The sequence below is a fragment of the Oryzias latipes genome, chromosome 12, assembly GCF_053564925.1.
Source record: "Oryzias latipes strain Hd-rR chromosome 12, Olatipes_Hd-rR_3.1".
NCBI lineage: Eukaryota > Metazoa > Chordata > Actinopteri > Beloniformes > Adrianichthyidae > Oryzias > Oryzias latipes.
Genome location: NC_136248.1, coordinates 8342108 through 8361237, shown reverse-complemented (window position 1 = coordinate 8361237; position 19130 = coordinate 8342108). Strand labels below are relative to the sequence as shown.

The window sequence follows — 19130 nt, the reverse complement described above, 5'->3', positions numbered from 1 at the left end:
GTTTTGCTTGTGTTTATGCCCGCACATTCATCTGAAAATATGTCATGTAGTAAGTGCTAGTTTGGATTTAATATAGTGTGGCATCACAGACTCTAAGCAGAGCACTATTATTCAGCTTCCACGTCTTTGTCAGCTCATCTTCACATCATTTGTTATCAGCAGTGAGATGTGCAAAGATTTAATTCTGGTATTAAAAGAAACAGCTCAAAGAAAGGCAGTCTTTTTTTTTCTGGTGCAGCCGTCAAATGGGCTGCTATGAACAGATGTGTAAAAATGCAAAGAGGAATTGTACTTTTGGCCTATGTCTTAGGGACTTCTTAAAAATTTAGTTTGCATTTTTTTTTAAATTCTAATAATACACCTCTGAAGAAAGGACGACAAACGCGAGGTTTAATTGTTTAATTTGACTGTTTTCCGTTTTAGAGTTGAATGAAATGTCATTTCCTAAACGATGTAGCTTAAGTTTGTCTTTTCCTTTTTCTCATCCCCTGACTTGACCTTGTGTTTGCCCCTGTTCTTTCACGATATAAGCATGTGTTGTCCTGTTATTCAGGCCTCTCCTCTTTCCTGCTGCTTATCTTTGCTGTTCTTAGCAAACCTCCACTGTCGCCCTCAACCTCTCCTTTGTGTCTTGTGTGAAATGTTGACCTCAAGTCACCACTGAGACAGGCAACAAATGAGAAGCACTTCTACAGATGTTCTGGGATAATGACTCGGCTGTTTTATTTTCAGATTCTCTCGTATTAATTGTTAAGCATGCTTAGGTGAAAATAAAGCACAGATGGTCCAACAGCTTCCCTTCCCAGTAATGTCTTGAAAGCTCTTTTTATGCAATAGCTGCTAGTTTCGAGCCACATGTTGATCCCTTTTGAAATGCATTGCAATGGAAATGTTATCTTAAAAAGGTTGGATTTCCCTCACTTGCTCTTGAATCCCTGATATTTGTTTAAAAAAGTAAATTGCTAGAACACAAGACTGGGTTCCTTAACCATGGGCCCTAAATACATTTTCCATGCATGGTTGGTATACTTTTTTACTTTGACAAATTTGATCCTAATCAATGTGATCCATTATCGAGAAAAACCACGCATGCCCAAGGAGACAGACAGGTCCCTGCTGGGATTAGAACCAGGGCCTTCCCGTAGCGAAGCAAAAGGGCTAACCACTACACCAACCGGAAGTAATCTAATTCAGATAAAGTTTGTCAAAAAAATTTACAAGTATTTTTGTTTAAACCAGGGGTGTCAAACTTATTTTCACCGAGGGCCACATCAGCATAGTGACTGTCCTCATAGGGCCAGATATAACTTATACATGTAACTAAATGTAACGAAAAATAAATGTAACTACTCCTTAATGTTAAATAACTCATTATTTATTTATTATAACTTTTTTAAGTGACAATTACAGTTGCATAGAAAACATATGTTTGCTTGTTTCTCTAGCATAAATCCTTTTTGATATTTGATTCTGTCAGGTTAGGTTATATTGACAGTGTTTAAGCCCAATCATATATTTCAAGTCCGATTCCCCTTAGATATGAATAAATACACACCAAATCTTTATTTTATTTAAAGAAATTAAAAACTTTTATGCTCTCGTGGGCCACATAAAATAACATGGAGGGCCACATTTGGCCCCAGGCCTTGAGTTTTACACATGTGGTTTAAACAGTAGATTATCTCATAGACTTTTTTAACATAGATTGGGATATTTTATTTATATTTAAATAATGTAAACATTGACAATTATTTACAGCTAATGAAACCCATCGTCTTCATCCTACCTCATCATGCTGTTTAATACTACCTTTGAGGGAGTAACATCACTGCTCTCCCTGTGTTTATGCGTGCCCTATCATGGACTAATTTTACTCATAACATTATTAATGGAACCTAAACCTGCAAAGAAAAAAAGAACACTCATTTATCACTCTCCTACACTTTCCTTCCCCAGGCAGACCAGCTTTATAGACAAGCATGGTGCAATAAGTGGCAAAGTGCACTCACTAGCAGGAGTTCCAGCAATTTATCGACCACTGCAGAGAGGAAGCGGTGTCCTGGGACGGAAAGTGGCTTCCAGTGCTGAGCATTTGAACCTTTCACGGCTACTGTTGTTCTGCTGTTTGACAATAGTTGATCAATGGGACCTGCCTGCTGCCACTTTGTAGAGCACACAATGTGCCAACAAGTCCCTTCCCACCCCAGCCTGTCTGTAGAGTGTGGACACGATCTGAAACAGGATGAAGCTTGTTACAGTAATGCAGAAAATCTAGAAAGCAGAGGTAGGAATGAATAAGTAAAAAGCTGAATGAAGGAAAAAAGCATTTAGTTTATTTTAACTTCAAAATTTTTTTTGCTTGGACTATGTTGCATCATGTCCTTTATGCTGCAGCTATCATCCAACCCCCTCCATGCAGTCTTTCCAATTCATTTATTGCCTCAAGGATCAGTCAATGGAAATTCATTAGAAATTGGTTTGGAATCTCTAATAATATATTTGTTCTTACCTTTGCCTCGCAGAAGTGCTTTATTGTGTTTCTAATTTAAATCCTGATATAAACTGGGATTCTTTCTTCAAAATGAAGGGTTAGGGTTGATCCACTTGTAACAATTTGGTTTTAGGAAGATCCTTCAGATCTGGGAATATCAGCCTTTGGGGAGCCACAGTGAAAGTGTTAGATTGCTTTATAGTAGAGTAAATGGATCATTATTTGATTGTGTAATGAGTCAACAAGCTGTGACTTTTAACCAGGCTCCAGTTACTTTATTTACCATATCTACTTCCAACAGGAAGTTTACGTGTGACCCTTAGTAACCTCCTAAAGTCTTAGTCACATTCACTCGTACAGGAGGTTGACCCGTACTGGTGCTATGGGCTTTTGGGTTGTCCGGGCCCATGGAGGGTCGTAGACAGGTGCAGTTACATCTTGTGGGGGGTGCCGGTGTGTCTTGCAGTTCCCATGAGGGTCATATGACCACCTCACTTCATGAAAACGGAATGTATGATTGTCCTGCGTGTATCAGGACAATCAGTGTATCATGAAGTATTTGTAAGTATAATGTAAGTTCCATACGCTTATGATGTATGGGTGATGCTGTTGTTTGGTGTCCTTTTATCGCACTCTAGAGCAGTGTTTTTCAACCTTTTTTGAGCCACGGCACACTTTAACCTTGACAAAAATCCCGCGGCACACCAGCATCCCAAAAAAAAAAAAAAAAAGCAGAAACTCATAGTCTGTTTTGATCTACAGCCCCCCCCCCCCGGCAATCTGACGTGCATTTTTGTGATAATTGTGGCAGAAAAAGCAGGAAGTTGCAGATGTTTTTCTAAAAGATGTAATAAAAGTTAAGTTACATACAAACTGTATGTCGTTGTGTTTTCAAGACGCTGTCCCTTTAAGCCAATGCATCATGGGAGATGTAGTGTGAAAACTGCGAGAAAACGGCAGAAAGACTCGCGTCTCTGAGCTTCATGGTTTTGTTCACTTGTTCCACGGTCTGATACCGGATTCTGTGGAAAGTTACACCGCTAAAGACGAGCTTTAGCTGGTGTTTTTGTCGGAACTGACTGAGTTATGAGCTAAATTGGAACAAGGAAGTGGAGACTTTAACCACTTCTGATTGGTCAGACTGATGACATGTGATTAAGCCTTCAAGAATGATTGGTGGAGTCGTGGAGACAGTAAAAGCTGCGGGACTTTTCCTTACACAGTTATAGCTGCAGCTATTTCGCGTTACCGTCATTCTTATCAAAATGTCTTTAATAGAATCAAATAAACACAACGAAAAAAGTATTTTATGATCGTTTATATTCCTAACTACTCAGTGTTTTATCAGGACCTGTTTGGATGAACAAAGAGCTGATTTCCTGGAGATGGTAATTGCTTTTAGATCAGTTAATGAGGGCAATTTTCCACGGCACACTTGACCATCTCCCACGGCACACTAGTGTGCCGCGGCACACTGGTTGAAAAACACTGCTCTAGAGGTTAGTAAGGTGCGAGTACTGACCCTTAGTACATAAATGTTGTATATAAGTGCCTGCAGGACGCCCATAGGATGCCCACATAAATTGTGATAGTGCCCCTTTAACTGTGATTGTGCCCCAGTAAACTCTGGGCCCTATAGAGGTTTGCCCATATTTTCCCGCAGGCAGCCCATATAAACCCATAAGGGTAGTTGTAACGAAGGTTTAACATGGTTTGTGCTAAACAAATTATGTTGTTTCCCATTTCCTGCACAGTCTGATGTGAACAATATGAATGAAGCAGCGGATTATACAGAACGACTCATCAGCTGTGCTCTGATGAAATTATGAGAGTAGTTTAATGACACCTTGTTGCCCCATTTAAGGGAAATAAAGCAACAACACTGGACCCTGCTTGGCTTTGCAAAACAACACAGACATGATGGATATGTGCCTGCTGTTTCACAAACTACTGCGTAATTAGATTTTGCCCTGCGGGACCCCATTTAAAACTTAAAATATAACACACACTTCATTGGAGGGGGTCTATCAGATATTGGCAATTTATTGGACTCTTAAGGGAGAGATTTCATAACTGTGAGAGAGGTTTGCATAAATCAGTGTGAGTCAGGGTTTTGTAAGTAATCCTTTGAAAAGGAAGGAGTGAAGCAGCAGAATACTAGTGTGTGGCTGTATGCTGACCTTTCACTGTGTTGCTGAGCATCCATTAACCTGAAGGCTGACACTTGCAGTTTGACCTATACCTTACTTTCGACCATGCTGCTGGAGATCACACAGCTTTACACAAAAGGCACCACTAAATGTATGTCCAAAGCACGATAGCAGTGTGGTTTTTTGCCGCTCGCCTAACGACAGCCAGCCACTTCAGTGGCCTGTCTGGAAGGCTGCACTGCAAAGAAGAAAGATATTTGATCACATCTTGGGATTACTCACAATCAAAGGCTTTCAAAGCTGAGCGCTGACAAGAGACTGAAGTACTTTAAAGGGAGTTCTGAAAGGCTCATGTGTGACACTAAACTGTCTGCGTCGCCTGCTACAAGACAAAAAGTCAAAGCTAAAAGACACAGACAGATGGTTGTTACTTTTTTTTCTTCTCACCATTTTGCTGTTACGCTCTCTGCACTACACTCTGAAATATTTATTTGCCCTCCAATACATTTTATTAATTAAGAAATGTTGTAATAAAAAAGCCTCCGCAACATTAAAAACAACATAAAAAATGGGGGGAGTTGCTTGGGCTAGAATCTTGTACTGCAAACTATCAAACATAAAAAAAAATATCTTCTACACAAAAATACATTCATAGATCTTCTTTATATCTATTTTGAAAGCATTCCTAGTGGTTTTTAAACTATGAATATTCCAATTTTAGCCTGTATCAAAAAACCTGTATTGTTTTCTACTACATAGTTTTTGCAGAGCGGAAGTAGTTTATTAGAAAATTTACCTCTCACTTGTGGACGGGAACAATGCCGCAGATTAAGCCTGCCCCTAATTTCCGTCATCTATCTGTTTACATGCTGTCCTGCTAGTTTACAGCCCCTCACACCTCAAAACATGGATTTATTCGTCTATAAGGGGATGCATCACAATGGAGCGGAGCCGAGAGCATGTGGCCCTTCCAGAGTATTTTCTGTCACAAATACGATCTATTTCAGACAGCGGGTGAAAACATTTTCAGATATTTTTTTTCCTGTGCTCTTGATCCATAACAATTTGAATGAAGAAATACTCAGTCTTTACATTATGTTCTCCATCATCAGAAAAATGGCACAAGTTAAAATCACCAAGAACGTGTCAAAAACATTTTCTTCAGAGTGGGTCTTCGTTTTTTATTGTGGCCTTTAAAATACATAGTATGTGGCTTGACACGTACATAGTATGTGTCAAGCCACTGTCATCTACACTTTATTAGCTGTTGCTGAGGTGATGGTGAACCGAAAGCATCATGCTCTGATTTTTATCTTGTTTTTAACAATGCAAAACACTTTGTGAGTCACTCTCTAAAAAAGTGCTATAGAAATAAAGATTTACTTTCTTACTTATTAATTGCTGACATAAATCAGCTAGTTAGTGGAGACCATTTGCCCACTCTAAGCAACTTGAATAATATACAAAAAACCTGTTGCTGCTTGTGATATTTAGAATATCCGATCTGCCCCCCCCCCCATCCCCACCCACCAAAAATACAACAGTTATCATCATCTGCTGGTATCTAATCTTCATTTTCATCAACCATCCCCAAGAGACATAATAGATGTTTTCCTTTTGTAGCCGTCCCTAATGTTTACCTTTGTGATGAACTATCACCATTGAATGTATATGAAAACTGGACTGAGTGACTCTTCCACCTTTGCCTTCCAGATAGAAAGTACCGGCTGGCCACCAAGAGGCCAAAATCCCATAGACTTCTATTGAGAAATAAACAGCTATTACACAGTAATTGATTTCACCAGAATAGCCATTTTTGCTCCTCTGCCTTTTTTAAACATGTTCTTGCTAATCATACAGTTTTTATATGAGATTTTGTTCTTTATAAAGTCATTCTAGTTATAAACTGACCAATCAGATGCCTCAATAGAAGTATGTGGTGCCCGCTGGCCCTCAACGTCCACCGTTCAAAACTTCCAACAGGCTTGATTCCATTTGGTGAGAATGGTTTCCATATAAATGAATTAGACTAACCAATCACTGCTTACTGGCGAGTTGTGGTTCAAACATGACAACGTCTGTATTGCGAAAAAATGCTGACTGAATTGGCCTCACTTGGTTGGAGCCTGAAATATACCATTTTACATAGGTGACGTCATACTCACTCGGTCCAGTTCTCTCATACAGTCAATGACTACCACCCTTTTTCTTGTGTGTATCCATTTTCTGCCCCACCCTGTCTTGGATCTGGATGGGTCAGAGTTAAAGAGATATTTATGAAGAGTGATCCCACCATTACATATTGGATCGACTTGCTCTTTGTGTGTGCTTGTGATGCTGTGATACGGGTTTATTTTACAGCAAATATATCCCAAGAGGTATTTCCTGTTAGTATTTATTGATGTCAGTATCAAATGGATCAGAGATGCAGATCTATAAAAAGCTGTTTTTGCTCATCATCATGGCAGGGTCTGTGCTCATTTAGAATACATGACCTGTTCAAGTGTTCTATCAACTAAGAAACTATTGTATTCTTAAAACATACTACGTGTTAAACGGCAGAAATTATTTACCTCTCAAAATCATTTATATTTTACTTGGTATACAGAAAAGAAAAAGTGAAATTTGTGACAATTAGCTGCATAGAAAATATTAAAGTACTTTACACAGTCTGCAATTTAAGGCCTAAATGCTGTTTTTGAAAAACTGCTTTGAGAAAATAATATCTGTAAAAGCATTGGAGATAGATTCAATCAATTTGACGAACTATTTGATTCATCATCCTTTTTTTCTGCATCCCTGCTTCCCAGGAGTGGTATTTGTCGGTGCAGCATGGGAAGGAATAAAACTTTCAAGAGGCGGATCAGTGTGAATCACTTTGATTGATTAGCTGACATAAAATCAGTTATTTGTGTTGTTGCTGTTTTCTGTTTGTCTTACACCTGCACTCTTTGTTTCCTGTGAGCAGTCAAGGTTATATTCTGTCAAAAAAAAAATTACACCTGTAATCTTTGTCATTTCTTATATTTGTCTTTGCTCAAGATTGGCCTGAAAAGTTAACGTGAGCCCTGATGGGCTTTGTGCGACATCTGTCCATCCATCTGAAGGAGTGCTGTCATACTTTCTGAATTGCTGTGAAAACTTGTTGTGGAAGCGGAGGCTCCTTATCTGCCAGCAGCAGAGTTTTGATGTGTTTCATCTGTGTTGTTTATGACTGATGGGGTCCCTCTGTTGAGCAGATCCTGGTGTTTTGCTGTTGAAGTGATAAAGCGAAGAGTGACAACCTGACAGATGGAACAAGTTTCCAACCCTCTATCCTTCCACCTAGGACAATGCAGTGTGTGTAGTGATGAAGCACTTTGTAAGATGGTCCCTGACTGTGTGTGTGCTTTCTGTGTTTGCAGGCCTTTCCCGTCTGAGGACACAGCTCTGAATGAGGATGATGTGTACCGGAGCCTGGAGGAGCTGGCAGAGTAAGTGTGCAATCTACCAAAAAAAAAAGAATTCAGCCCCACTGGGATTTTTATTTCCAAGGAAAACAATGAATTATTTTCCTTCAGGCTTTCCTTGACCTCATGTAACCTTTGCCTTTTCTACACTTTAAGGTCCACTTAAGAGTTTTAATTTTTTTTTCAATAAATTATTGTGCACCTTATAATCTGGAGTGCCGTATATGCGGATTAAATCTGGTTGTGCTTGCTGATGCATGTCTATGTATGTCTTACTGATGTAGTGATTTTGAGAGGTACACGGAGCTTTGCCAAAATGTTTGGTTGTGTATTATTTAATCATTTTTCTACTTATTATTATTTTTTTAATATACTACCTGTTTGTATTATTATTACATTCATAATACTTAAGATTATGATTTCGTCATTTCTACTGTCTTTTTTAAAATCTATTCATTTATTTTAATTTTTGATTACTACTATTATCTTTTATTTATTTTATTTTATTTAACTTTTTTATTATTATCACTAATTTGCAAATTCTGATGTTGTTTCTTACTCGGCATTACCGGCACCACCTGTAGGGGGTGCTGTTGCTGTGGTGCTCGTTCTCATTTGGCCGGCTGGGGTCCCGCTCTGTGGTCTAATAGCCATAGAGTGGGCCCTGAGCTGCTGTGTGGCAATGACCTCCAGTTGTCGAGCTGGCCCTTGGAATAAATGGATCCCCATGATATCGTTTCTGCACAGCAGTACAGAGCCAGACTGTTTCTTTAACCCTTGTGCTATCCTAGGCACTTTAACATTTGGAGTTGGGTCATCTAGACCCACTAGACAGTGCGCTGAACCTTTTTTCTTCAATGATTTGTGAACCTCACTGGTGTCCATTGATTACATGAAATCTTTCCACCTTTATCCACCTTTGTCATGGTAGGGGGAACACGTCAATGTAAGGGTGGGGTCATCTAAGATAGCACAAGGGTTAAGCTGCAGTTCTTACATTGTTGTTCAGGGTCATATTGGGGAACTGGGTGGGTGGAGGGAGGAAGCTGGTGAGGGAGTGGTGCCAACTGTGTGTGATTGTCTTCTGTTTTCTGTTTTAATTAATTTTCATATTTTATGACTATTTTATTTGCGTTTATGTAAAGCGCTTTGTGCTGTCAACTGGTATGAAAGGCGCGATACAAATACATAAAGTTTGACTTTGAGTTTATTGTGAATAAGCTAACGCAACTAACATTTAGCGGCGTCTGACTGTGCTTTTTTTACGTGTTACTAACGAGATTGGGAGTTACCTTAGTCACAGTGATGTTTGGTTTAGTGGAATTCAGTCTGTTTTTTTCTACGTGTTGAAAACAAGGTTGGGAGTTACTTTTAATAAATTTTGTTCCAGTTACAGTTAGTAAATTCTGACCAACTGGCAGACTTATCTCTGACTTTTTTGTCTTGCTAAATGCACCTCACAGTTTTTATATGAGATAAATTCAAAAATAGACCATTCATAGACTATTTACCTTATAATCCGATGCACCCTATATAGTGTGGAAATTATGGTAACCCTTATCTTCAAGCATGTTTTTTAGACATTTATTAAGCCAAAACCTTTTGGAAAATGGGTATTTTTTTTTTATATAGCTCACTTGTTTTAAAGCATCTGTAAATACTTGTTTTCATTTTACTTCTCGTTTCTGGATGAATTTTTCACATGAGCTACATTTATAAACCCAGGTGCTGAATTTGTAATGTTAAACTGTTAACAAGTGAACTGTGATTGCCACCTCTTCCAATATCTGTTAATTGCTTAATTTCATAAGCACGAAGCCCTATGTCAGTGCTCGTTACCATGGTGACACCAGCTCTGCTCTGAAGTTAGGCTTTCTTGTCTCAGTGGCTGCATGCCGGCTTTGGTGGACCATAGGTGGATTTTTTTTTTCTGTGTGAAAAAGAGAGTTGCAGGATCTTGGGGCAGCTCCAGTAGTGACAGCAGCTGCTCTGCTCAGATTAATGGAGAGTGATTAGTTAGCGTCTCTGAAATGGGTGTCATACATCATGGGAAGATAGGAAGGAGAAAAGCGATGGGTAGAAAGAGGGACATGAAGGCTGTAGATATATTCCCACTGAATACATGATTGGAATATTCTTCAGTTGGAGATGCTGCCAAGCAGGCTAATACTAGATTAGAATCCATGTATGCAGCTTTGCACTCTTTGGATGAGGGCCAATACATTCATGACGCAGAGTTGAGTCCTGAGGTTAGGTTTTTCTAGAAATAAAAATGTATGTAAATAAAAGTACGTAGCTATTAAAAGTCTTCTATTAGTGTCTAAATATTTTCATTGTTTAGGTAACTCATTTGTAGACACCATCAAATTATTTTAATCACAGATTTCAAGAGAAAATAAAAAATCCATCACAAACAATTAAGTGAAGCCAGACTGACTTGGAAAAGTTAACATTATAAAATGTTATAAAATTACATTAAGTTAGGGATTTAATAAAACATTATAAAATCCATTTTTTCAGTATAACCTTAGCCTTTTTAAAAATGCATGGAGGCTAGTGGGATAGTAGGGTTGGACATTTGCACCTGGTAGAAATAGTGACAAGCCCATTTGGTCCAGCTTTTGGAAGGAGACTGATGGAGCAATCTATCAAGGTCAAAGGCCTTGTAAAGCACAATTTTAAGGTCAGAGAATTATGTCCATAAAAATCTATCCCAGTTAGAGTCAAGTATAAAAGGATTTTCCAAACAGGGTGTAATTATTTTAAATTATTTTTTTCTATTTTATAAAGGTGAAAGTGGACTACCTTTATTGTGTAAAAAGTCCTTAGTCCAATTTCTCACTGACATCATTGCAGTAGGAGACACAAAGTCTAAATTCATCCTTCAGAAAAAAAGGACGGTGATTTGTTTTCATACAATTGTTGCCATCCATCCATCCATCCATCCATCCATCCATCCATCCATCCATCCATCCATCCATCCATCCATTCATCCATCAATCCATCCATCTTTTTCCACTTATCCGGGACCGGGTTGCGGGGGCAGAAGTCTAAGCAAAGAGGTGGGAAACCTGGTCCACTCAGACTCAAGTTAAAGACATCCCCGATGGAGGGCTCAGGCTTTCCCAGCAGACCCTCACAGAACTTTTGGTCTCCCAGGTCTTTCCGGCCTCTTTCCCCGCTGGCGAATCCAACTCACCACCAGGTAGTTATTGGTGGACAGCCCTGTCCCTCTCTTTACCTGAGTGTCCAAGAAACAAGGCTGAGGGTCGCCTGAAACAACTACAAAGTCGATCATCGATTTTACTGCCTAAGGTGTCCTGATGCCACATGTATTGATGGACACCCTCGTGCTCGAACATGGTGTTGGTTATGGACAAACTATGACGAGCACAGATGTCCAACAACAAAACACCACTCTGTTTCAGATTAGGGAGGCCATTCCTACCAATCACGCCCCTCGAGGTCCCACTGTCGTTGCCCACGTGGGCATTGAAGTCCCCCCAGGAAGACAATGGAGTCCCCCGTTGGGGGAACAGCAGTTTTATGTTTTAAGGTCCAGTACCCCTTTGAGAAACACCAAGAAGACAGGGTACTCTAAACTCATGTTAGCAAGCTCGTAAGCCGAAACCACAGTCAGAGACCTGTCCCCCACCCGAAGGCAGAGGGACATGACCCTCTCGTCCACCGGGGTGAATTCCAACACTTGGCGCTGGATTCTTCACCCACTAATAGTGAACGTGAGCTGGGTTTAGGCTGTCGTGAGACAGGTTAGTTTTACCCTACTAATGATCTCTTGTTGCAACGGTAATCCTCAACTCCTCTCGTCTCTCGAGGAGAGAGGTTGGACTAGGGTTTGGGCTCGCAAGCGAGCACCTGGTGACTGGAGCTCTTCCCACAGGCCCCAGTTGGGCCCAGCCCAAAGAAATGATGTGGCCTCACTCTCCCATGAACCCACAGCTTGTAGAAGAACTCAAAAGGGGCTGGTGCAATGTGGTTTGGGTGGCAGTCGAAGGCAGGTGCCTCGGAGACTCAAACTCTGGACATGGAACTTGGCCTTTGGGAGTCCATAAGTCCCTAACTATAAACTTAATAACCCCAATCACAATTGCTTCTTTCCAACTGTGATGAAATGGCTCAGAAAAAAATATAAAATAATATATACGTTTATAAGTCTTACTGCTTTTTTTAAATGCATTTCTGGTGGTTGCATTTGAGGAGATATAAAGGAACAAAAGTAGCAGAATTTTTGTTTAGGAAAATATTAAGAAGTCTGAGCTGCTGGTTCATTGAATTTGTTAAATGATGTAGTAACGGTCAGGAGTTTTTCCCATCTTAACCTTGTGTTTTCAGTCATTTCAGGGATGGACAGGCATTAGTTGTGTGTCCACTGACAGGTGAAGCGAGCGTTTCTCATCCACCTTTCATGGCTTTTCTTAGTGGGTTGGAGTTTAGACAGTTAATGAGCTTGTTAAAATAAGCAAAGTTGGCAAATTTAGGTGTAAATAAAAAAAAAGGTAACATTTTAATGGGGACATGTCTGTAAACAGCCCACAGTAGCTGAAGTTTTGATTCAGTCTGCTGTTGTCAGCATTTATTAAAGATTGTCCAAGGATCAGTGGTCGTGAGAGGCTGACAGAAAAGCACAATGAAGACTTTAGTGATGGTTCTGATAAAGTTGTCAAAAGACAGATAATTTTGAGTGCACTTTAGCTAATGTTCATTCCTGTTCTAATATTGATTACTTTTTTTTAAATCCTTTATAATAATTTATAATTTGGAAAAACTTCTTGTTGAAAAAGCATTGTTTTAGGTTTTTTTACATCAATTTTGTCAAAGACAACTGAAGTATTACAAATATGACCTTTTTTCAGAACCCAAACATTCATCAGAGGATATGGCATCAATAGATTTTTGAAAGCAAAGAAAAGTCCAGTTGATGCAGTGAGGGCATGTCTCCATGGAAACAGGTGTCACAAAGCGAGCTGTGAGATAGGTTTGAGAGCATGTGGAGTGAACTTATGTTTGCCATCTTCTGAGCTATTATTTTAGCAACCTTTGACATCTAGACCCTCGTCTTTTCACTGATTGAAATTGACCTTTGGAGCCATGGCAGCATGATCTCTGCACCCAAGAGCTGGGTTCATTTCCTTAAAATGCTCAGTAGCATTGTGACTCTGCAGACGGAGGGATTTTATTAAATTAATCATGCTGTTCTGCAGTATGGCTGCTCTTGACCTTTTTACAAGGAGTGTTTTGTTTCACCAATGGACAGACGCATAATTGATTCATCAGCAGGTCCCTGACTTAATACAGTTGGACACACTCGGCATATAGGTCATGCTTGCACTAACACTACTCTCAAAGGCTCATTAATTAGCCTGAAATATTGATGCATGTGTGATTTATGATGGGTGCATGACTGAAATGCAAGAGCAACAATGATAATCTTCTTGATAGCTATGGCGTTCATGTTTTATGGATGTAAAATCATCCAGTTTCCCAAAGGAAGCAAACAGTACAATAACAGGACATGTGGCCTGTTAAAAACAACAGCATGTAGGAAATAAAACTGCATTATTGTCCCAACAAATATCAGAAAAATCTGCAGTTTGAAAGAGCTTTATTGCCCTTTTATGGCAAATGATAAAAATCTATAGTAATTGGATCATTAAGTTTGTCAGCATGTTAAGAGAATAGACCAGTTTCATGATACTAAATGCTTTAAAATGGTTTTTGACTTGAGGGTTCGAAAACAGATTATCCAGGCAGACCAAATGTTAAAGGACCATTTAAAGACATACAGACAAAGTATTGATCTACCATTTATCTTATTGAGAAGTGTTGAATCTCAGATCTCTGCCTTCTCTTGTGTGCCCAAATAATAAATATCCACGTCTAAGCTAAGCAAAGAATAAGGAACAGAGTTGACCCAGAATGCTGAAATTTGTAAGAATGCTTACAAATTTTAAATGCTTTTCTCATTCAAGTTTCAATAAAATATTGAGTCAAGGGGGATTTGTTTTGAAACTGAGTTTGGTTTTATAGTTAGTGAGCATCAATTCATGACTTTCTTTCACATACAGCACTAATATTTAATTTTACAAAAGAACCCATAGTAATCCGTTAAAGTAACAAACAAACCAAAACCCCTCCCCCATAACCATTCATGTCATATTTGAACCATGCATTTTAAAGACCCCTATCTCATTAGAATGATCTAAACCATTGGTCTTCAACTAAAATGTAAACAGGTCCAGTCGAAAAGAAATGGTTAAGATCTGGCCAAAAGTATGTGAAGACTCTCATTCATCCAGGTTGATTCCATCGCAGTATTTTGTCAATTCTGAATTGACAAAATTGACAAAGCCTTTTGGATAAGAGGTGAAACGTTTTCAACTTTAAAAACCAAGTACAGATGAAAACTTTTAAATCTACTATTGTGGTCCAGCAAAAGAATTATGTCTAAATATTCAGTGCAATATGTTTTTAAGCAGCTATGGATTGGTGGCACATCTTCATGTAATTAATATCTATCTTTCACTTTAAATTCAGTACAATATAAAACTTTTTGACAGTATTTAATGTCACATAACTTAAAACACATGGAACTGTGTAACACACATTAGCTTCTTCCACAAATCAAACACCTCTCTGAAAAAAAGTACATTGGAACAAATGTTTCAAGTTTTTCAGTCTATCAGGGTTGCATTTCAAAACTAAAAAATTCTTGCTTATTTCAACCTTTATGTAGGAAAAATTCCTAAATGTCCCTTTTTTTTAACAAGTTTCCTATGTTCAGAAACATCTTCAGCGGGTTGGGCACTTTATTTGATTGAATCTTCATTCTCTATCAAGTATTTACTGCTGGTTTAAACTTAGACTTTGTCATAAAGATTTGGTCTTTTACGTCAAAGTAGATGCTAGCAACCGGATGCTAACTTCAGCTGTGTCCAACTTTTAAGGTGTGACGGATAAATAAAGCAAAATAAACGACACAACCATCGTAAAACTGTTTTTTTTCTATCCATCATGTCTGCATCTTTATTATTGTGGAATTATACGAAACATTTGAGAGTCAGTCACCACACATGGAAGCATTTGTGTAGCATAATTAAAAATAAAAGTCAAAACCAGAAATGCCTTTTCATTTTCAAAATGAAGCTGCATTTTTTTACTAACTTACTTAAAATGAAAAAGCAATCCGCCAAAATGCTTTTTCATTTTCTTCTTCAACACTGCTTATTCTGTCATTTAGTTAAAGTGATAATCAAAATGATATTTGACATTTTATTTTCAAAAAGTTCTCTGGTAAATGTGTAGCAAAATTATTTTAGAAATGTCTAATCTGACAATTAAAATGGATTAACAGAAATGCTTTTTCATTTTTAAAATGTAACTGCATCAACAGCCAGGCTTGTAGCCTTGTGTTAGCGGTAGAGGAGAGTGCTTTGTGACAGTTTTGCACTCCTGATGATTGTACACAACTTCTCAGGACTACGTAGCAGCGTTTCTGTCGAAACTTCCCCCGGGACTAGCTTTGTCTTCGGACCGGCAGCCGGATCGCTGAAGGCGGAAGTGCTGCTACGCAGATCTGAGAAACTCTAAATCAGGGGTCCCCAAACTTTTTCCAGTGAGGGCCACTTGACGTTTCCATTCTCTGATCAGGGGTCAGTCTGGAACAGAAAAAGTGTGATGATCGCAGAGGTGCCTAAATGTAAACTGAAAGCCACACATAACAAAATATTAATAACCTAATCTGATATCAAATAGTTCTCTCTGGGTTCTTCACCACAAAAATGAGTATATGAGAATCAGCAAATATATAATAAGACTCTGTATGAAATCAGTAAAAAACAAATAACCCTCTTTGGGTTCTTTACATAAAAAGTCAAGAAATATATAGTAACAGTATTTTAGATTTTAGAAAATCAATAATAACCAAATAAATCTCTGTGGGATCTTCACAGAAATAAAGCTTCTGTTGTCCATGAATAATCTTATGTAAATGTTCAACTTCAGTTGTAGAGCAGAATCTCTTAAATGACTCATATAAGAAGTCTATTAAGGTTTTTGTTTCTTTCCTTATTAACCAGTTTTTTAGGTTTTCTGGAGGCTAGCCTAGTAGACACCACTGTTTGCTCTCTCTGATCAACTTCCTACGTTACACACCATGCATTCTGAATCAAGAAGTCAGACCTGAAACTACATCTACAGCAGTCTTCTGAAACCCAAACAAACCGAACCAGTTTCACCTAGGTCATTAACAGCTGAAGGAGTTGACCAGGTTGGGGAGGGTAGCCACTGTCTCCCCGACCCCAGCTGAGAACAAAGGACTCCTAACGACCTGAAACCAATGTAGTCTACAGAAACAATGCTATCCAGCTTTTAGGTCTGACTCCTCTTTTACCAGCTATTTCAGAATTAACAAAGCCTTTTGGGTAAGAGGGGAAACGTCTTTAACTTTAAAAACAAAGTCCAACCTTTAAACATACAGCCTAAAAAAATAATTATACAAAAAAAAAGGTCTCATTGTTCAGGGGGCCGGGTGAAATGGGTGTGTGGGCCAGGTCCGGCCCGCGGCCCGTAGTTATGGGACCCCTGCTCTAAATCATCATATGTTTATGTGTTTCCAGTGGTGTCAAGACAAATTAAAGGCTGATATAATTCCCACATATACACAGTAATCCCCCCGTATTAGCGGGGGTTACGTTCCTCACCCCCCCGCGAATAACGAAAATCCGCGAATAATTGACGCTGTTTTAAAACTCCCAGAGCCTCTGCAGAGTCAGAACCCTTTTCTGCCGTTTGGGTTCATTTCCAGAAGCTGGAGATGATGCAGGGCATTTGGATGGCATCTTAAACGCGTAAACAATACTTTACAGTAAAGTACAGAGTAAATCGTTTATCAAAATTTGCGGAATGAGCGCTGTTCTGCGCCTCACGCTTGTGACGTCGCGTCATCTGGGGCCACCTGCGAATGGGCGGGGCACAAATATTAAACCGCAAATGGGCGGGGGATTACTGTAAAGTACATCCAAGATGCTTATTGCGGCATTGCCCGCACAGAGTTTTAAGCACGCAAACTTTGAGTGAGCAGGCCCTTAATAATAATCATAACAGTAATAAAAAGACATTTAGAAGATACGTGTTGCTCCAAACGGCAAATAGGAAACATTTAGCATGGCGAAATCTACTAGATGATGGGGCTCCAGCTGTCCTCGAACAGCAAAATCAGCGCAGAAAAGCATATTTAGGAGAAAGTCTCCTGCAGCTATGCGCTGATTTTGCAATGAGCATCTTGAATGCAAACATTTGGGAATTACATCAGCCTTCATTTTGTCTGGACACCGCTGGAAACACATAAAAAACACATAGAAAAGCATTTTGAAGTATTGATTTTTCATTTTAATTTTGAGTCATTTGATGCAGTTACATTTTGAAAATGAAAAAGCATTTCTGTTAATCCATTTAACTGTCAGATTAGACATTTCTAATTGAATTTTGCTACACATTTACCGGAGAACTTTTTGAAAATGAAATGTCAAATGCCATTTTCATTATCATTTTAATGAAGTGACGTGAAGTAAGCAGTGTTGAAGAAGAAAATGAAAAAACATTTTGGGAGATTGCTTTTTCATTTTAATTTTGAGTTAAAAATGCAGCTTAATTTGGAAAATGAAAAAGGTTTAAACTTTTATTTTTGATTATGCTACACAAATGCTTCCATAGCCACATACTATGCAGAGTGACTTGGTACTTGGAAACAACTGTTTCCATAAATCTATACGTTGAGGGAGACTCCTGGTTTTGTCTGTAAACATTAGCTTTATGTTTCTTTGAAGTTGAAGCTCTTCTTCAGTTTCCTCACTGGCTTTTTTTCTCCCCAAGGAAACTTTCCAAACACGTCTTTTTGTTTGGCTTTTGTTAACTTTAAACTTTGGGCTAATGACTTTGCTAGCGCTCCGATCGAGCAGCCGCTTTATGTCATGCGACGGGGCAATAAAGGCAGATGTGGTGAAAAGAATCTGGTAGTTTTCCAAAATAATCTTCATTCTAAATCAGAAAATAAAAAGGGTAAAGAATCAGACTTAGCGTATGCATTTTTTTCCACTATCTTGGGAGCCAAATAGCCCTCGAACCTGTACTGGTTGGGGACCCCCTGATTTATTGGTAACAGGCAACATGTCGAAAAGCGGCGAGTTGGGCACACCAAAAATGTCAAAAAGTGGCGCGGAGCAGCCCCCAAAAATACGTCTACATATTAGAAGTTGGGAGTGAGAATGTTTTGGTCGCAACCTCAAGAAGAAGTGCACCATTTAAAATAGAGGCAGCCATTGTATCAGTATTCTGTCAAGTTCAGATCTGGGTCTGGACCGCGGTCAATCATAATTCCACTAGGGGCAGTTGACGGGCTTTTCCTGCTCGTTTCAAAATTAGTTTCTTGGTTTGCCAAAGGCTATATATACATATATATATATATATATATATATATATATATATATATATATATATATATATATATATATATATATATATATATATATATATATATATATGTATATGTATATGTATATATATATATATATATATATATATATATATATATACACATATATATATATATATATATGTACATATATACATATCTATCTATCTATCTATATATATATATATATATATATATATATATATATATATATATATATACACATATATATATATATATATATGTACATATATACATATCTATCTATCTATCTATATATATATATATATATATATATACATACATATATACATATTTACACATATATATATATATATATATATATATATATATATATATGTATTCTGTCAAGTTCAGATCTGGGTCTGGACCGCGGTCAATCATAATTCCACTAGGGGCAGTTGACGGGCTTTTCCTGCTCGTTTCAAAATTAGTTTCTTGGTTTGCCAAAGGCTATATATACATATATATATATATATATATATATATATATATATATATATATATATATATATATATATATATATATA

The 19130-nt window shown here is 38.2% G+C and overlaps 1 protein-coding gene across 6 annotated transcripts in view; it reads left to right on the top strand.

The window, feature by feature from the left end:
* vav2 (vav 2 guanine nucleotide exchange factor) overlaps positions 1–19130 on the top strand; it is a 254697-nt gene that overhangs the window by 192103 nt on the left and 43464 nt on the right. For all 6 annotated transcript variants that reach the window (XM_011481995.4, XM_011481993.4, XM_011481994.4 and 3 more), the window contains exon 4: positions 8046–8114. In XM_011481995.4, coding sequence (XP_011480297.1) covers positions 8046–8114 — 69 coding nt within the window. The remainder of the gene's footprint in view (positions 1–8045; positions 8115–19130) is intronic.